The sequence below is a fragment of the Oncorhynchus kisutch genome, linkage group LG8 (assembly GCF_002021735.2).
Source record: "Oncorhynchus kisutch isolate 150728-3 linkage group LG8, Okis_V2, whole genome shotgun sequence".
NCBI lineage: Eukaryota > Metazoa > Chordata > Actinopteri > Salmoniformes > Salmonidae > Oncorhynchus > Oncorhynchus kisutch.
In genome coordinates this window covers 29,207,694-29,223,078 of record NC_034181.2, presented here as the reverse complement: position 1 = coordinate 29,223,078, position 15,385 = coordinate 29,207,694, and the positions used below count along the sequence as shown (strand labels likewise).

Below are 15,385 nucleotides of genomic sequence, written 5' to 3'. Positions count from 1 at the left end.
GTGGAAGTAGAATGTCCCTAACCTGCCCAGTTGGAGGGGTGGGAGTACTGAGTGTGTGGAAGTAGAATGTCTCTAACCTGCCCAGTTGGAGGGGTGGGAGTACTGAGTGTGTGGAAGTAGAATGTCTCTAACCTTCCCAGTTGGAGGGGTGGGAGTACTGAGTGTGTGGAAGTAGAATGTCCCTAACCTGCCCAGTTGGAGGGGTGGGAGTACTGAGTGTGTGGAAGTAGAATGTCCCTAACCTGCCCAGTTGGAGGGGTGGGAGTCCTGAGTGTGTGGAAGTAGAATGTCCCTAACCTGCCCAGTTGGAGGAGTGGGAGTACTGAGTGTGTGGAAGTAGAATGTCTCTAACCTGCCCAGTTGGAGGGGTGGGAGTACTGAGTGTGTGGAAGTAGAATGTCTCTAACCTGCCCAGTTGGAGGGGTGGGAGTACTGAGTGTGTGGAAGTAGAATGTCCCTAACCTGCCCAGTTGGAGGGGTGGGAGTACTGAGTGTGTGGAAGTAGAATGTCTCTAACCTGCCCAGTTGGAGGGGTGGGAGTACTGAGTGTGTGGAAGTAGAATGTCCCTAACCTGCCCAGTTGGAGGGGTGGGAGTACTGAGTGTGTGGAAGTAGAATGTCTCTAACCTGCCCAGTTGGAGGGGTGGGAGTACTGAGTGTGTGGAAGTAGAATGTCCCTAACCTGCCCAGTTGGAGGGGTGGGAGTACTGAGTGTGTGGAAGTAGAATGTCTCTAACCTGCCCAGTTGGAGGGGTGGGAGTACTGAGTGTGTGGAAGTAGACTGTCTCTAACCTGCCCAGTTGGAGGGGTGGGAGTACTGAGTGTGTGGAAGTAGAATGTCTCTAACCTGCCCAGTTGGAGGGGTGGGAGTACTGAGTGTGTGGAAGTAGAATGTCCCTAACCTGCCCAGTTGGAGGGGTGGGAGTACTGAGTGTGTGGAAGTAGAATGTCCCTAACCTGCCCAGTTGGAGGGGTGGGAGTACTGAGTGTGTGGAAGTAGAATGTCCCTAACCTGCCCAGTTGGAGGGGTGGGAGTACTGAGTGTGTGGAAGTAGAATGTCTCTAACCTTCCCAGTTGGAGGGGTGGGAGTACTGAGTGTGTGGAAGTAGAATGTCCCTAACCTGCCCAGTTGGAGGGGTGGGAGTACTGAGTGTGTGGAAGTAGAATGTCCCTAACCTGCCCAGTTGGAGGGGTGGGAGTACTGAGTGTGTGGAAGTAGAATGTCCCTAACCTGCCCAGTTGGAGGGGTGGGAGTACTGAGTGTGTGGAAGTAGAATGTCTCTAACCTGCCCAGTTGGAGGGGTGGGAGTACTGAGTGTGTGGAAGTAGAATGTCTCTAACCTTCCCAGTTGGAGGGGTGGGAGTACTGAGTGTGTGGAAGTAGAATGTCTCTAACCTGCCCAGTTGGAGGGGTGGGAGTACTGAGTGTGTGGAAGTAGAATGTCCCTAACCTGCCCAGTTGGAGGGGTGGGAGTACTGAGTGTGTGGAAGTAGAATGTCTCTAACCTGCCCAGTTGGAGGGGTGGGAGTACTGAGTGTGTGGAAGTAGAATGTCTCTAACCTTCCCAGTTGGAGGGGTGGGAGTACTGAGTGTGTGGAAGTAGAATGTCCCTAACCTGCCCAGTTGGAGGGGTGGGAGTACTGAGTGTGTGGAAGTAGAATGTCCCTAACCTGCCCAGTTGGAGGGGTGGGAGTCCTGAGTGTGTGGAAGTAGAATGTCCCTAACCTGCCCAGTTGGAGGAGTGGGAGTACTGAGTGTGTGGAAGTAGAATGTCTCTAACCTGCCCAGTTGGAGGGGTGGGAGTACTGAGTGTGTGGAAGTAGAATGTCTCTAACCTGCCCAGTTGGAGGGGTGGGAGTACTGAGTGTGGGGAAGTAGAATGTCTCTAACCTGCCCAGTTGGAGGGGTGGGAGTACTGAGTGTGTGGAAGTAGAATGTCCCTAACCTGCCCAGTTGGAGGGGTGGGAGTACTGAGTGTGTGGAAGTAGAATATCCCTAACCTGCCCAGTTGGAGGGGTGGGAGTACTGAGTGTGTGGAAGTAGAATGTCCCTAACCTGCCCAGTTGGAGGGGTGGGAGTACTGAGTGTGTGGAAGTAGAATGTCTCTAACCTGCCCAGTTGGAGGGGTGGGAGTACTGAGTGTGTGGAAGTAGAATGTCCCTAACCTGCCCAGTTGGAGGGGTGGGAGTACTGAGTGTGTGGAAGTAGAATGTCTCTAACCTGCCCAGTTGGAGGGGTGGGAGTACTGAGTGTGTGGAAGTAGAATGTCCCTAACCTGCCCAGTTGGAGGGGTGGGAGTACTGAGTGTGTGGAAGTAGAATGTCTCTAACCTGCCCAGTTGGAGGGGTGGGAGTACTGAGTGTGTGGAAGTAGACTGTCTCTAACCTGCCCAGTTGGAGGGGTGGGAGTACTGAGTGTGTGGAAGTAGAATGTCTCTAACCTGCCCAGTTGGAGGGGTGGGAGTACTGAGTGTGTGGAAGTAGAATGTCCCTAACCTGCCCAGTTGGAGGGGTGGGAGTACTGAGTGTGTGGAAGTAGACTGTCTCTAACCTGCCCAGTTGGAGGGGTGGGAGTACTGAGTGTGTGGAAGTAGAATGTCTCTAACCTGCCCAGTTGGAGGGGTGGGAGTACTGAGTGTGTGGAAGTAGAATGTCCCTAACCTGCCCAGTTGGAGGGGTGGGAGTACTGAGTGTGTGGAAGTAGAATGTCTCTAACCTGCCCAGTTGGAGGGGTGGGAGTACTGAGTGTGTGGAAGTAGAATGTCTCTAACCTTCCCAGTTGGAGGGGTGGGAGTACTGAGTGTGTGGAAGTAGAATGTCCCTAACCTGCCCAGTTGGAGGGGTGGGAGTACTGAGTGTGTGGAAGTAGAATGTCCCTAACCTGCCCAGTTGGAGGGGTGGGAGTCCTGAGTGTGTGGAAGTAGAATGTCCCTAACCTGCCCAGTTGGAGGAGTGGGAGTACTGAGTGTGTGGAAGTAGAATGTCTCTAACCTGCCCAGTTGGAGGGGTGGGAGTACTGAGTGTGTGGAAGTAGAATGTCTCTAACCTGCCCAGTTGGAGGGGTGGGAGTACTGAGTGTGTGGAAGTAGAATGTCCCTAACCTGCCCAGTTGGAGGGGTGGGAGTACTGAGTGTGTGGAAGTAGAATGTCTCTAACCTGCCCAGTTGGAGGGGTGGGAGTACTGAGTGTGTGGAAGTAGAATGTCCCTAACCTGCCCAGTTGGAGGGGTGGGAGTACTGAGTGTGTGGAAGTAGAATGTCTCTAACCTGCCCAGTTGGAGGGGTGGGAGTACTGAGTGTGTGGAAGTAGAATGTCCCTAACCTGCCCAGTTGGAGGGGTGGGAGTACTGAGTGTGTGGAAGTAGAATGTCTCTAACCTGCCCAGTTGGAGGGGTGGGAGTACTGAGTGTGTGGAAGTAGACTGTCTCTAACCTGCCCAGTTGGAGGGGTGGGAGTACTGAGTGTGTGGAAGTAGAATGTCTCTAACCTGCCCAGTTGGAGGGGTGGGAGTACTGAGTGTGTGGAAGTAGAATGTCCCTAACCTGCCCAGTTGGAGGGGTGGGAGTACTGAGTGTGTGGAAGTAGAATGTCCCTAACCTGCCCAGTTGGAGGGGTGGGAGTACTGAGTGTGTGGAAGTAGAATGTCCCTAACCTGCCCAGTTGGAGGGGTGGGAGTACTGAGTGTGTGGAAGTAGAATGTCTCTAACCTTCCCAGTTGGAGGGGTGGGAGTACTGAGTGTGTGGAAGTAGAATGTCCCTAACCTGCCCAGTTGGAGGGGTGGGAGTACTGAGTGTGTGGAAGTAGAATGTCCCTAACCTGCCCAGTTGGAGGGGTGGGAGTCCTGAGTGTGTGGAAGTAGAATGTCCCTAACCTGCCCAGTTGGAGGAGTGGGAGTACTGAGTGTGTGGAAGTAGAATGTCTCTAACCTGCCCAGTTGGAGGGGTGGGAGTACTGAGTGTGTGGAAGTAGAATGTCTCTAACCTGCCCAGTTGGAGGGGTGGGAGTACTGAGTGTGTGGAAGTAGAATGTCTCTAACCTTCCCAGTTGGAGGGGTGGGAGTACTGAGTGTGTGGAAGTAGAATGTCCCTAACCTGCCCAGTTGGAGGGGTGGGAGTACTGAGTGTGTGGAAGTAGAATGTCCCTAACCTGCCCAGTTGGAGGGGTGGGAGTCCTGAGTGTGTGGAAGTAGAATGTCCCTAACCTGCCCAGTTGGAGGAGTGGGAGTACTGAGTGTGTGGAAGTAGAATGTCTCTAACCTGCCCAGTTGGAGGGGTGGGAGTACTGAGTGTGTGGAAGTAGAATGTCTCTAACCTGCCCAGTTGGAGGGGTGGGAGTACTGAGTGTGTGGAAGTAGAATGTCTCTAACCTGCCCAGTTGGAGGGGTGGGAGTACTGAGTGTGTGGAAGTAGAATGTCCCTAACCTGCCCAGTTGGAGGGGTGGGAGTACTGAGTGTGTGGAAGTAGAATGTCCCTAACCTGCCCAGTTGGAGGGGTGGGAGTACTGAGTGTGTGGAAGTAGAATGTCCCTAACCTGCCCAGTTGGAGGGGTGGGAGTACTGAGTGTGTGGAAGTAGAATGTCTCTAACCTTCCCAGTTGGAGGGGTGGGAGTACTGAGTGTGTGGAAGTAGAATGTCCCTAACCTGCCCAGTTGGAGGGGTGGGAGTACTGAGTGTGTGGAAGTAGAATGTCCCTAACCTGCCCAGTTGGAGGGGTGGGAGTCCTGAGTGTGTGGAAGTAGAATGTCCCTAACCTGCCCAGTTGGAGGAGTGGGAGTACTGAGTGTGTGGAAGTAGAATGTCTCTAACCTGCCCAGTTGGAGGGGTGGGAGTACTGAGTGTGTGGAAGTAGAATGTCTCTAACCTGCCCAGTTGGAGGGGTGGGAGTACTGAGTGTGTGGAAGTAGAATGTCCCTAACCTGCCCAGTTGGAGGGTGGGAGTACTGAGTGTGTGGAAGTAGAATGTCCCTAACCTGCCCAGTTGGAGGGGTGGGAGTACTGAGTGTGTGGAAGTAGAATGTCTCTAACCTGCCCAGTTGGAGGGGTGGGAGTACTGAGTGTATGGAAGTAGAATGTCTCTAATCTTCCCAGTTGGAGGGGTGGGAGTACTGAGTGTGTGGAAGTAGAATGTCCCTAACCTGCCCAGTTGGAGGGGTGGGAGTCCTGAGTGTGTGGAAGTAGAATGTCCCTAACCTGCCCAGTTGGAGGAGTGGGAGTACTGAGTGTGTGGAAGTAGAATGTCTCTAACCTGCCCAGTTGGAGGGGTGGGAGTACTGAGTGTGTGGAAGTAGAATGTCTCTAACCTGCCCAGTTGGAGGGGTGGGAGTACTGAGTGTGTGGAAGTAGAATGTCTCTAACCTGCCCAGTTGGAGGGGTGGGAGTACTGAGTGTGTGGAAGTAGAATGTCCCTAACCTGCCCAGTTGGAGGGGTGGGAGTACTGAGTGTGTGGAAGTAGAATGTCCCTAACCTGCCCAGTTGGAGGGGTGGGAGTACTGAGTGTGTGGAAGTAGAATGTCCCTAACCTGCCCAGTTGGAGGGGTGGGAGTACTGAGTGTATGGAAGTAGAATGTCTCTAATCTTCCCAGTTGGAGGGGTGGGAGTACTGAGTGTGTGGAAGTAGAATGTCTCTAACCTGCCCAGTTGGAGGGGTGGGAGTACTGAGTGTGTGGAAGTAGAATGTCTCTAACCTTCCCAGTTGGAGGGGTGGGAGTACTGAGTGTGTGGAAGTAGAATGTCTCTAACCTGCCCAGTTGGAGGGGTGGAAGTACTGAGTGTGTGGAAGTAGAATGTCCCTAACCTGCCCAGTTGGAGGGGTGGGAGTACTGAGTGTGTGGAAGTAGAATGTCTCTAACCTGCCCAGTTGGAGGGGTGGGAGTACTGAGTGTGTGGAAGTAGAATGTCTCTAACCTGCCCAGTTGGAGGGGTGGGAGTACTGAGTGTGTGGAAGTAGAATGTCTCTAACCTGCCCAGTTAGAGGGGTGGGAGTACTGAGTGTGTGGAAGTAGAATGTCCCTAACCTGCCCAGTTGGAGGGGTGGGAGTACTGAGTGTGTGGAAGTAGAATGTCCCTAACCTGCCCAGTTGGAGGGGTGAGAGTACTGAGTGTGTGGAAGTAGAATGTCCCTAACCTGCCCAGTTGGAGGGGTGGGAGTACTGAGTGTGTGGAAGTAGAATGTCTCTAACCTGCCCAGTTGGAGGGGTGGGAGTACTGATTGTGTGGAAGTAGAATGTCTCTAACCTGCCCAGTTGGAGGGGTGGGAGTACTGAGTGTGTGGAAGTAGAATGTCCCTAACCTGCCCAGTTGGAGGGGTGGGAGTACTGAGTGTGTGGAAGTAGAATGTCCCTAACCTGCCCAGTTGGAGGGGTGAGAGTACTGAGTGTGTGGAAGTAGAATGTCCCTAACCTGCCCAGTTGGAGGGGTGGGAGTACTGAGTGTGTGGAAGTAGAATGTCTCTAACCTGCCCAGTTGGAGGGGTGGGAGTACTGAGTGTGTGGAAGTAGAATGTCCCTAACCTGCCCAGTTGGAGGGGTGGGAGTACTGAGTGTGTGGAAGTAGAATGTCCCTAACCTGCCCAGTTGGAGGGGTGAGAGTACTGAGTGTGTGGAAGTAGAATGTCCCTAACCTGCCCAGTTGGAGGGGTGGGAGTACTGAGTGTGTGGAAGTAGAATGTCTCTAACCTGCCCAGTTGGAGGGGTGGGAGTACTGATTGTGTGGAAGTAGAATGTCCCTAACCTGCCCAGTTGGAGGGGTGGGAGTACTGAGTGTGTGGAAGTAGAATGTCTCTAACCTGCCCAGTTGGAGGGGTGGGAGTACTGAGTGTGTGGAAGTAGAATGTCCCTAACCTGCCCAGTTGGAGGGGTGGGAGTACTGAGTGTGTGGAAGTAGAATGTCCCTAACCTGCCCAGTTGGAGGGGTGAGAGTACTGAGTGTGTGGAAGTAGAATGTCCCTAACCTGCCCAGTTGGAGGGGTGGGAGTACTGAGTGTGTGGAAGTAGAATGTCTCTAACCTGCCCAGTTGGAGGGGTGGGAGTACTGATTGTGTGGAAGTAGAATGTCCCTAACCTGCCCAGTTGGAGGGGTGGGAGTACTGAGTGTGTGGAAGTAGAATGTCTCTAACCTGCCCAGTTGGAGGGGTGGGAGTACTGAGTGTGTGGAAGTAGAATGTCCCTAACCTGCCCAGTTGGAGGGGTGGGAGTACTGAGTGTGTGGAAGTAGAATGTCTCTAACCTGCCCAGTTGGAGGGGTGGGAGTACTGAGTGTGTGGAAGTAGAATGTCCCTAACCTGCCCAGTTGGAGGGGTGGGAGTACTGAGTGTGTGGAAGTAGAATGTCTCTAACCTGCCCAGTTGGAGGGGTGGGAGTACTGAGTGTGTGGAAGTAGAATGTCCCTAACCTGCCCAGTTGGAGGGGTGGGAGTACTGAGTGTGTGGAAGTAGAATGTCCCTAACCTGCCCAGTTGGAGGGGTGGGAGTACTGAGTGTGTGGAAGTAGAATGTCTCTAACCTGCCCAGTTGGAGGGGTGGGAGTACTGAGTGTGTGGAAGTAGAATGTCCATAACCTGCCCAGTTGGAGGGGTGGGAGTACTGAGTGTATGGAAGTAGAATGTCTCTAACCTTCCCAGTTGGAGGGGTGGGAGTACTGAGTGTGTGGAAGTAGAATGTCCCTAACCTGCCCAGTTGGAGGGGTGGGAGTCCTGAGTGTGTGGAAGTAGAATGTCCCTAACCTGCCCAGTTGGAGGAGTGGGAGTACTGAGTGTGTGGAAGTAGAATGTCTCTAACCTGCCCAGTTGGAGGGGTGGGAGTACTGAGTGTGTGGAAGTAGAATGTCTCTAACCTGCCCAGTTGGAGGAGTGGGAGTACTGAGTGTGTGGAAGTAGAATGTCTCTAACCTGCCCAGTTGGAGGGGTGGGAGTACTGAGTGTGTGGAAGTAGAATGTCTCTAACCTGCCCAGTTGGAGGGGTGGGAGTACTGCTTGCTGCTCTGGACAGTCTTCATGGCGTCTGCGAGGGCAGCGCTGGCCTTGGTCCCGTTGAGCAGAGCGGTGTAAAAGGCATGGACGAACACTTTGGAGGCTGACACAGGAACAGGCCACAGAGACACCAGGACACACTGGGCCCCAGCAGCCAGGAAGGCCCTGGTCAGACCTACCACACCGTCTGCTGTCACCTTACTGCTGGACTCCTGGTATGAGCTGTAGATAAGACACACACACACACACACACACACACACACACACACACACACACACACACACACACACACACACACACACACACACACACACACACACACACACACACACACACACACACACACACACACACACACACACACACACCACCTGGTTTCATAACCCTCTATCACCAATACGAGACTACTGCTCTGTCAACTATATCTTTATCTACCACAGCATAACTACATAACTATCAGTGGATAACAGAGTGGACATTTTGTTATAGAATCCGGTTCCCCCCTCTCCAGGACCACTTGAAATAAGAGGTGTTCCACATTAGGCCAGCCGCCCCTCTCCTGGTCCACTCACCCCAGCACCACCAGTTTGACAGGCAGCCTCAGGTCCAGTATATCAGCAGCGGTGAGCAGGAACTCCTGCAGGGGAGGGCTGTCACAGATACTCTCCGCGTCGCTCCCATCATCCTGCAGGTGCAGGCTCTCTGGGATGGTGTAGCTGCTCCCAAATGAGCCCTTCCTGCCCTTGCCTCCACTGCCTCTCTTCCCGCCCCCTGCCCCTCTCCCTCCAGTCCCCACACCCGCCCCTGCCCCGCCGGGTATGCTCTCTGGGTTGGGTGTGAGCACCAGGGCGGCCAGCTTCCAGGAGATGTGGGTAGCGAAGTGGGCACACTCGGCTTGGGTGAGGGCACTCATCACCCTCTCCTTGGTGGCAGAGGATCCAGCCAGTGGATGGCAGCCCAGCAGCTCAGACACCATGAGGGCCTCCTCCTCGGCCGAGGGCATGGGCCCCCACAGCCAGCGGTCCATCACAGAGGACGGCAGACGAGGGTTACCCACCACAGCTGCCATGGACACGCCCCCACAGGAAGCCGGCCCCGTCCGCCGAGAATGACCCTGAGGACACATTGAGAAAGGCCAATGATGACGATGATAGAATGTAACAGGGGCTTGACAGTGGTAGTAACAGCAATAAAAGAAGTGATGGCATTCAAACAAAAGCCAAGGATTCTGACCTTGGAGCTGATTCCCAGACCCTGGATGGAGGGCACGGCGATGAGGCTGAAGCGTTCATACAGGTACTCATTAGAGGAGCTGCCCTTCAGCAGGGCGAAGGGGATGAGGTACAACTCCCCCTCCAATACCAATATCAGCTGTCTGTGTCTACCCACGGGACCACTGGAATGCATCAGGCCCTGGACAAACAGAGACAGGGAGTGATGAGTGGTATTGATATTGGACTTACTATAGTATAAACACTTTCTCTCTCTGTCTTTCCTCCTCCCCTCTCTATCAAATGCACACACACAGGTCATATGCTCACCCCTTCCATGGGTGCGATGAGCAGGTCGTAGAGGGCACGGAGAGGAGGTTTGTTGAGGTTGCTGGGTCGGCGGGGCAGAGAGGAGCAGCCATCTTTGGCTGGGGACACGGTGTTACTGAACAGGCTAGTCATACTCTGGCAGCTCCTGCAAAACACAAACACAATGGTGTTAATTTCAGATGGCACAGCTATTCACACTGGCACATAGGCATAGTGGTTCTAGGCAACACACACACACACACACACACACACACACACACACACACACACACACACACACACACACACACACACACACACACACACACACACACACACACACACACAGTGAGAGTACTAGAAATTGTCTTTCTGGTTGAGGAACTGTGCCTAGAGCCAGCCAGCCAGCAGAGTGCTGCATCGGAAGTGCCCCCTGGTGAGACAGCAGCAGTTCCTGTGGGAAATATATTAATGGCACAACAAGGTACTGTAGTATGGCATGTAGAATGTGATATAGCACAGCACACTAAATAAAATCAATTGTGCATTTGAGATAATAGAAATGTCCACTAGATGGCGATGTGTGACTGTAGAACTGTGGAGGGGAGTGTAGCGTGAGACCTCTGGACCTGACAGACTCACTGCAGGAGAGAGAGAAAAAGTGACACCTCCCCTGCCTCTTTCTCCTGTCCCTCTCTCCAACTATCTACCCAGCTACCTGGCATGAAGCTAACGAAAGCTTACACTGGAAAACTTCCAACAATCCACCCAACATGGATGACACTCATTTTGTTCTGCTCACTATTGAATATGTGCACAAGGCTTTTATGTCGCAGCACCTTGCCTGTCTGAGCTCGACAGCTGTAAGATGCTCTGCTGCTCAACATTAGCAGTCCTGCTGAATACAAATGCTATGTGTGCTGTGCAATGAAGAGAGCGTGATGGCTCCCTGCTTGGGCAGATGTGCTGTGCGGCATGCTGAGAGCTGCCGTAATGGCCGCTGTGGGTAGATGAGCCTTCCGCTTTGTTTACACACAGCCAGGCTCAGGCTCCACGGGGCACACTACTATTGCTATCCATCTGCTGTAACAACCAGCCTCCCCGTCTAGCCCCCCCCAGCCCCCCTCTCTTCATTCTGCCCTCCTGGTGGTACCCCTGGGCCACAGGCTCTCCTCCAGTCTGCCAGCTCTCTCCCAGGCCTCAGAGGGAAAGCCAATAGTTTGTTAGTCTGACAGGAGGAGCGTGAGAGGAAACGAGGGTTGAGTGAAGAAAAGGGATAAAAAGAGAGAAGGGTTGACCAAGAGAAAGGGGAATGGTGAGAAGGAAAGGCTAAAAGCAGAAGGCTAGGACGTTAAGGGTATGCTCACTGGCTCTTTTATCTGGGTGCAGGTTGAATGGAATGCCTGTCAATGACAGGGACATACAGGAAGCAGGTTCCAACTCTCAGTGGATTCAGTCATGTAATACTACTGCACCAATAAGGCTGATAGCCACTCAAAGGCCTCCTTTACTGCTTTCAATGTCTAGGAACATCTGATTGAAGAGCTCTGTTATTCTTTACAAAGTGAGATTACAGAGTAGGTCATCTCTTGTGGACAGACGCACATACATTAAATAGTATTGTAGCATCTGTCAATAGACTGTGGGATGCGACGACTAACTATGTTCCTGTGCATTTTTTTTGTTGCCACTGATCATTTGGACGAATCACGATTTCGGAAGGGGAGGGGACATTTGGGCCATAGACTTGCCTGTAACTTGCAAAGAGAGGGGGGAGGAGCTACCGCCCTGTTTCCGCTCCTCGTTTTAGTTGATTTTCTAACACGTTTCCCCTCAGAACTTAATCGAGCATCTGATGCAATTACACAACATTTTAGTTCTGGGTTTTGAAGATTACAGATGAAGGTGACTTTTCAATCAGAAAAGCTAGCTCCTTCATATTTTGACTTCGTAGCTCTCTTCAGAGATAGATGAGGTTAAAGATCACGTCAGACATTCAGACACCTTGCCAGGAACTCTGCAATCCTTCGTTCATGCTCAGAATCCCTGTGTCTTTTACCTTGGTCTTTGTACTATTGTTGATACATCCTTCATTTAAATGTTTTTCTCTCCTAATACAATCTATTCTCTGAATAAAAAGTAATTAAGAGAATGATGTAACTTTCTTACGTCAACAGTCTAAAACTCACACAGCAAAGGGACTACGGGAAAAATGAGCAAACAAGAAATAATTGATGAGAAATCAAATAAAAGAGAAGCCTTGATTTTATATTGATATCAAAACCCCAAGATGTATGGCTTGAAATGACAATGAACCTTTCTTCATTTTCCTTTGCTTTAGTGAGATTGACCAGTGGCTCTTAAGCACAAGGGGCTTTATGATTCAGATAAAAGAATGAGTGGATTATTACCGGGCAGCCCATTAAAGAATGAGTGGATTATTACCGGCAGCCATTTAAAGAATGAGTGGATTATTACCGGCAGCCCATTAAAGAATGACTGGATTATTACCGGCAGCCCATTAAAGAATGACTGGATTATTACCGGCAGCCCATTAAAGAATGACTGGATTATTACCGGCAGCCCATTAAGAATGACTGGATAATTACCGGCAGCCCATTAAAGAATGAGTGGATTATTACCGGCAGCCATTTAAAGAATGACTGGATTATTACCGGCAGCCCATTAAAGAATGACTGGATTATTACCGGCAGCCCATTAAGAATGACTGGATAATTACCGGCAGCCCATTAAAGAATGAGTGGATTATTACCGGCAGCCCATTAAAGAATGAGTGGATTATTACCGGCAGCCCATTAAAGAATGAGTGGATTATTACCGGCAGCCCATTAAAGAATGAGTGGATTATTACAGGGCAGCCCATTAAAGAATGAGTGGATTATTACCGGGCAGCCCTTTAAAGAATGAGTGGATTATTACCGGCAGTCCATTAAAGAAGGAGTGGATTCTTACCGGCAGCCCATTAAAGAATGACTGGATTATTACCGGCAGCCCATTAAAGAATGACTGGATTATTACCGGCAGCCCATTAAAGAATGACTGGATTATTACCGGCAGCCCATTAAAGAGGCTTAATGGGCATTGAGATCCAATTACAGCTGGAATTACCCTCTCATCAAAGAGAACCTCAACTGGAGATGAGGACAGGGAAATACGACCCAGACAAGAGCACACACGCACAAACACACACACACGTAATTTAAACACGCACGCACTTAAAACACACACATACACTTAACCATACAGACACACATCGCCAATCAGTAAAGTGCAAACACATGCACTGAATGACAAAGTGATACTAATGCTAATTAACTCTACCATGAACACAGACACACTCAGTCAAGTGTATATACCATCATAAAATCACATACTGTATGCACATCTGGGATTCAAAAACAATTATAAACTGGGTGGGTCGAGCTCTGAATGCTGATTGGTTAAAAGCTGTGGTATATCAGACCGTATACCACGGGTATTCCAAAACATGTATTTTTTACTACCGGTACTCTAATTACGTTGGTAACCAGTTTATAATAGCAAGAAGGTACCTCAGGGGTTTGTGATATATGGCCAATATACCACAGCTAAGGGCTGTATCCAGGCACTCCGCATTGCGTCGTGCATTATTTCTCAAATAGACTCACACATGCATATAGTTCATGGTCATGTAATAGTCTTATGAAGGCAGGGAGCTGATAATGGCTTTTCCAACTCTGCCAATTGAATAAGGAGGATTCACATGCTTCTGAGCTGACTAAACAAAGGAGAAAATACTATTTAGACAGAAAGCTAATATTCTAATGAATTCCCCTACCTAACAGGATCCTGTCCCCCATCAGATAGCGCTCTTATTATGGGAATGTGGGGGAATTAGAGATTAACGTTTAAAGGCTCTCTTTCTCCACTGGAGTCCTCTAACTAACTGCTCTTGGAGGTCAGTGTCTCACACAGTGTCTGTCTCACCTGTTGAACAGGTTGTTTCTGGACACCATGCGGAGGAAGCCTGTGGGGTCAGTCACAGAGTTGAGTTTGTTATTGAGCTCCTCAAACTGCTGGTCCAACAGGTCCCCTGCCTCACTCTCTGTCTCACTGCTGGAACAACCCCTGAGAGAGGAAGAGAGAGAGGGGGGGGGGGGGGGGGGAGAGAAAGAGAGAGAGAGAGAAATTATACTGTTAGACATGCCTGCATGCCCAAACACACACCTGCTCACACATACGCCCAGCCCAGCCCAGTTTGCCAGGCATGGTCCAGAAGGAGCCCTGGCAGGAAGCAGAGTTAAATCCTCCCTTTTATATGCTGCTAATGCTGATCTAGCCAGCACCCAGCAGGGAGTCTGTTCTGTTACTCCATCCTCTACCCCCTTTCTATCTACACCCCTTCTCTCCCCATACACCCCTCTATCTATCCATCCCCGCCCCCCACTTTTACCCCCATCCCATCCAAACCGCTTCCATTTTCCTCTGTCAGCTCACTGCTCTCATCGGTCCCAAGTTAAACCATGGGAACTGGTGCTCACATCTAAAATCTCTCTCATTCTTTCTCTCCACTAATCCATATATTCGCTGTAGCCTCTCTCTGAGATCCATTCCCATGAAGGGCCCTCTCTGTCCACATCTCTCTAACACACGGCATGTGCAGTAACACGTGCTAGTAGGTGGTGAAGTTACATAGAGTACTGTACAATACAGGTCAGAAGGTATGGGAAGATGGGCAGTGGGGAAAGAGATAGAGTCTATGGTAGACTGGTTTTATTATTGAGGACTGAGGAGACACATTCTTCCCAAATATGGATGGATGCTACTGTGGAGTTATTACCCCTCCCTCTCTCATTCCCCCCTCTGCCATCCCTCCTTTTTCTCAGTAATAGTACTCTCTCTGTTTCTGTCCCCCTCTCTACATCCTCTGTGAAAAGTGAATGGGGCAGTAAGTGGTGCCATATTGTGGCTAGCCAGGCGTAGTGGTGTGTGGGCTTCCTCCCATTGGAGCAGTAAATGACTCAGTAATGGGGCAGGAGGGCACGGCAGGTTGGGCAGTGGGCACACTGGATGGCTACTAAAGGCTGAATCCTAATTTGAAAACTTGAAATGTTGCATAAATCAAGCAAAATGTACAGGCAACTGCCAAAATAACGGAAACACTTGTGTAAATAAGGGATACAAAGTATATTGAAAGCAGGTGCTTCAACACAGGTGTGGTTTCTGAGTTAATTAAGCAATTAACATCCCATCATGCTTAGAGTCATGCACTAAAATGCTGGGCAGGCCATTATTTTACCGAAAACTGGAAAATATAAAAAACATTTAGAGGAACAGAAACAGGAAGAAAGTGATCTCAACTGTGCTGGTACAGAACGGTATATTAAAAGCATGAGAATTGGTTAATAACATCGTTATCAGTTCTGGTTTAATACAATACAGTCCCACAAAAAACAGCAACAAAGTGTCTATACAAAGTCCTCACTCTGTCACAGAAACGTCTTCCCCTGTCTGCCTGACAGCTGAAAATCTTTGCCAGTGTGCGTGTGCTTTGTAGGCTTCCGGCTTCCTGACCCCCCTATTTTTTTGGTCGGAACAAAAAAAATAGTGGTTCTGTTCAGAACTAAACGATTGGAAAATAATTGTGGTTCCAACCAGTGCCCTGAAGTAAACCTGCAGTTTGATTGCTCACTTAATTTATTTGTCAATAACTGTTCCTTTTTCAAGGTCACTTCAAATGAAACATAGTCCGTCTAACAAGATTCCTCCCACCACTGCATATCACTCCATCCATTTCCCTCTGTATCTCTCTGCATTCCTCATCTCTTATCTTCTTCCTCTCCTCTGCCCTCAGTAACCTGTCTGCTGTGTTTTCCTGTCTCCCAGTCCCAGACAGT

General features: G+C 50.5%; 1 protein-coding gene across 2 annotated transcripts in view; it reads right to left on the bottom strand.

Annotated features, from left to right (window-relative positions):
• Window positions 1-15,385, bottom strand: part of LOC109894908 (tetratricopeptide repeat protein 28) — a 216,204-nt gene that overhangs the window by 10,989 nt on the left and 189,830 nt on the right. For both annotated transcript variants that reach the window (XM_031830060.1, XM_031830061.1), the window contains exons 13-17: window positions 13,476-13,616; window positions 9,510-9,654; window positions 9,202-9,381; window positions 8,541-9,082; window positions 7,942-8,189 (exon numbers count right to left, since the gene is read on the bottom strand). In XM_031830060.1, the coding sequence (XP_031685920.1) occupies window positions 7,942-8,189; window positions 8,541-9,082; window positions 9,202-9,381; window positions 9,510-9,654; window positions 13,476-13,616 (1,256 nt within the window). The remainder of the gene's footprint in view (window positions 1-7,941; window positions 8,190-8,540; window positions 9,083-9,201; window positions 9,382-9,509; window positions 9,655-13,475; window positions 13,617-15,385) is intronic.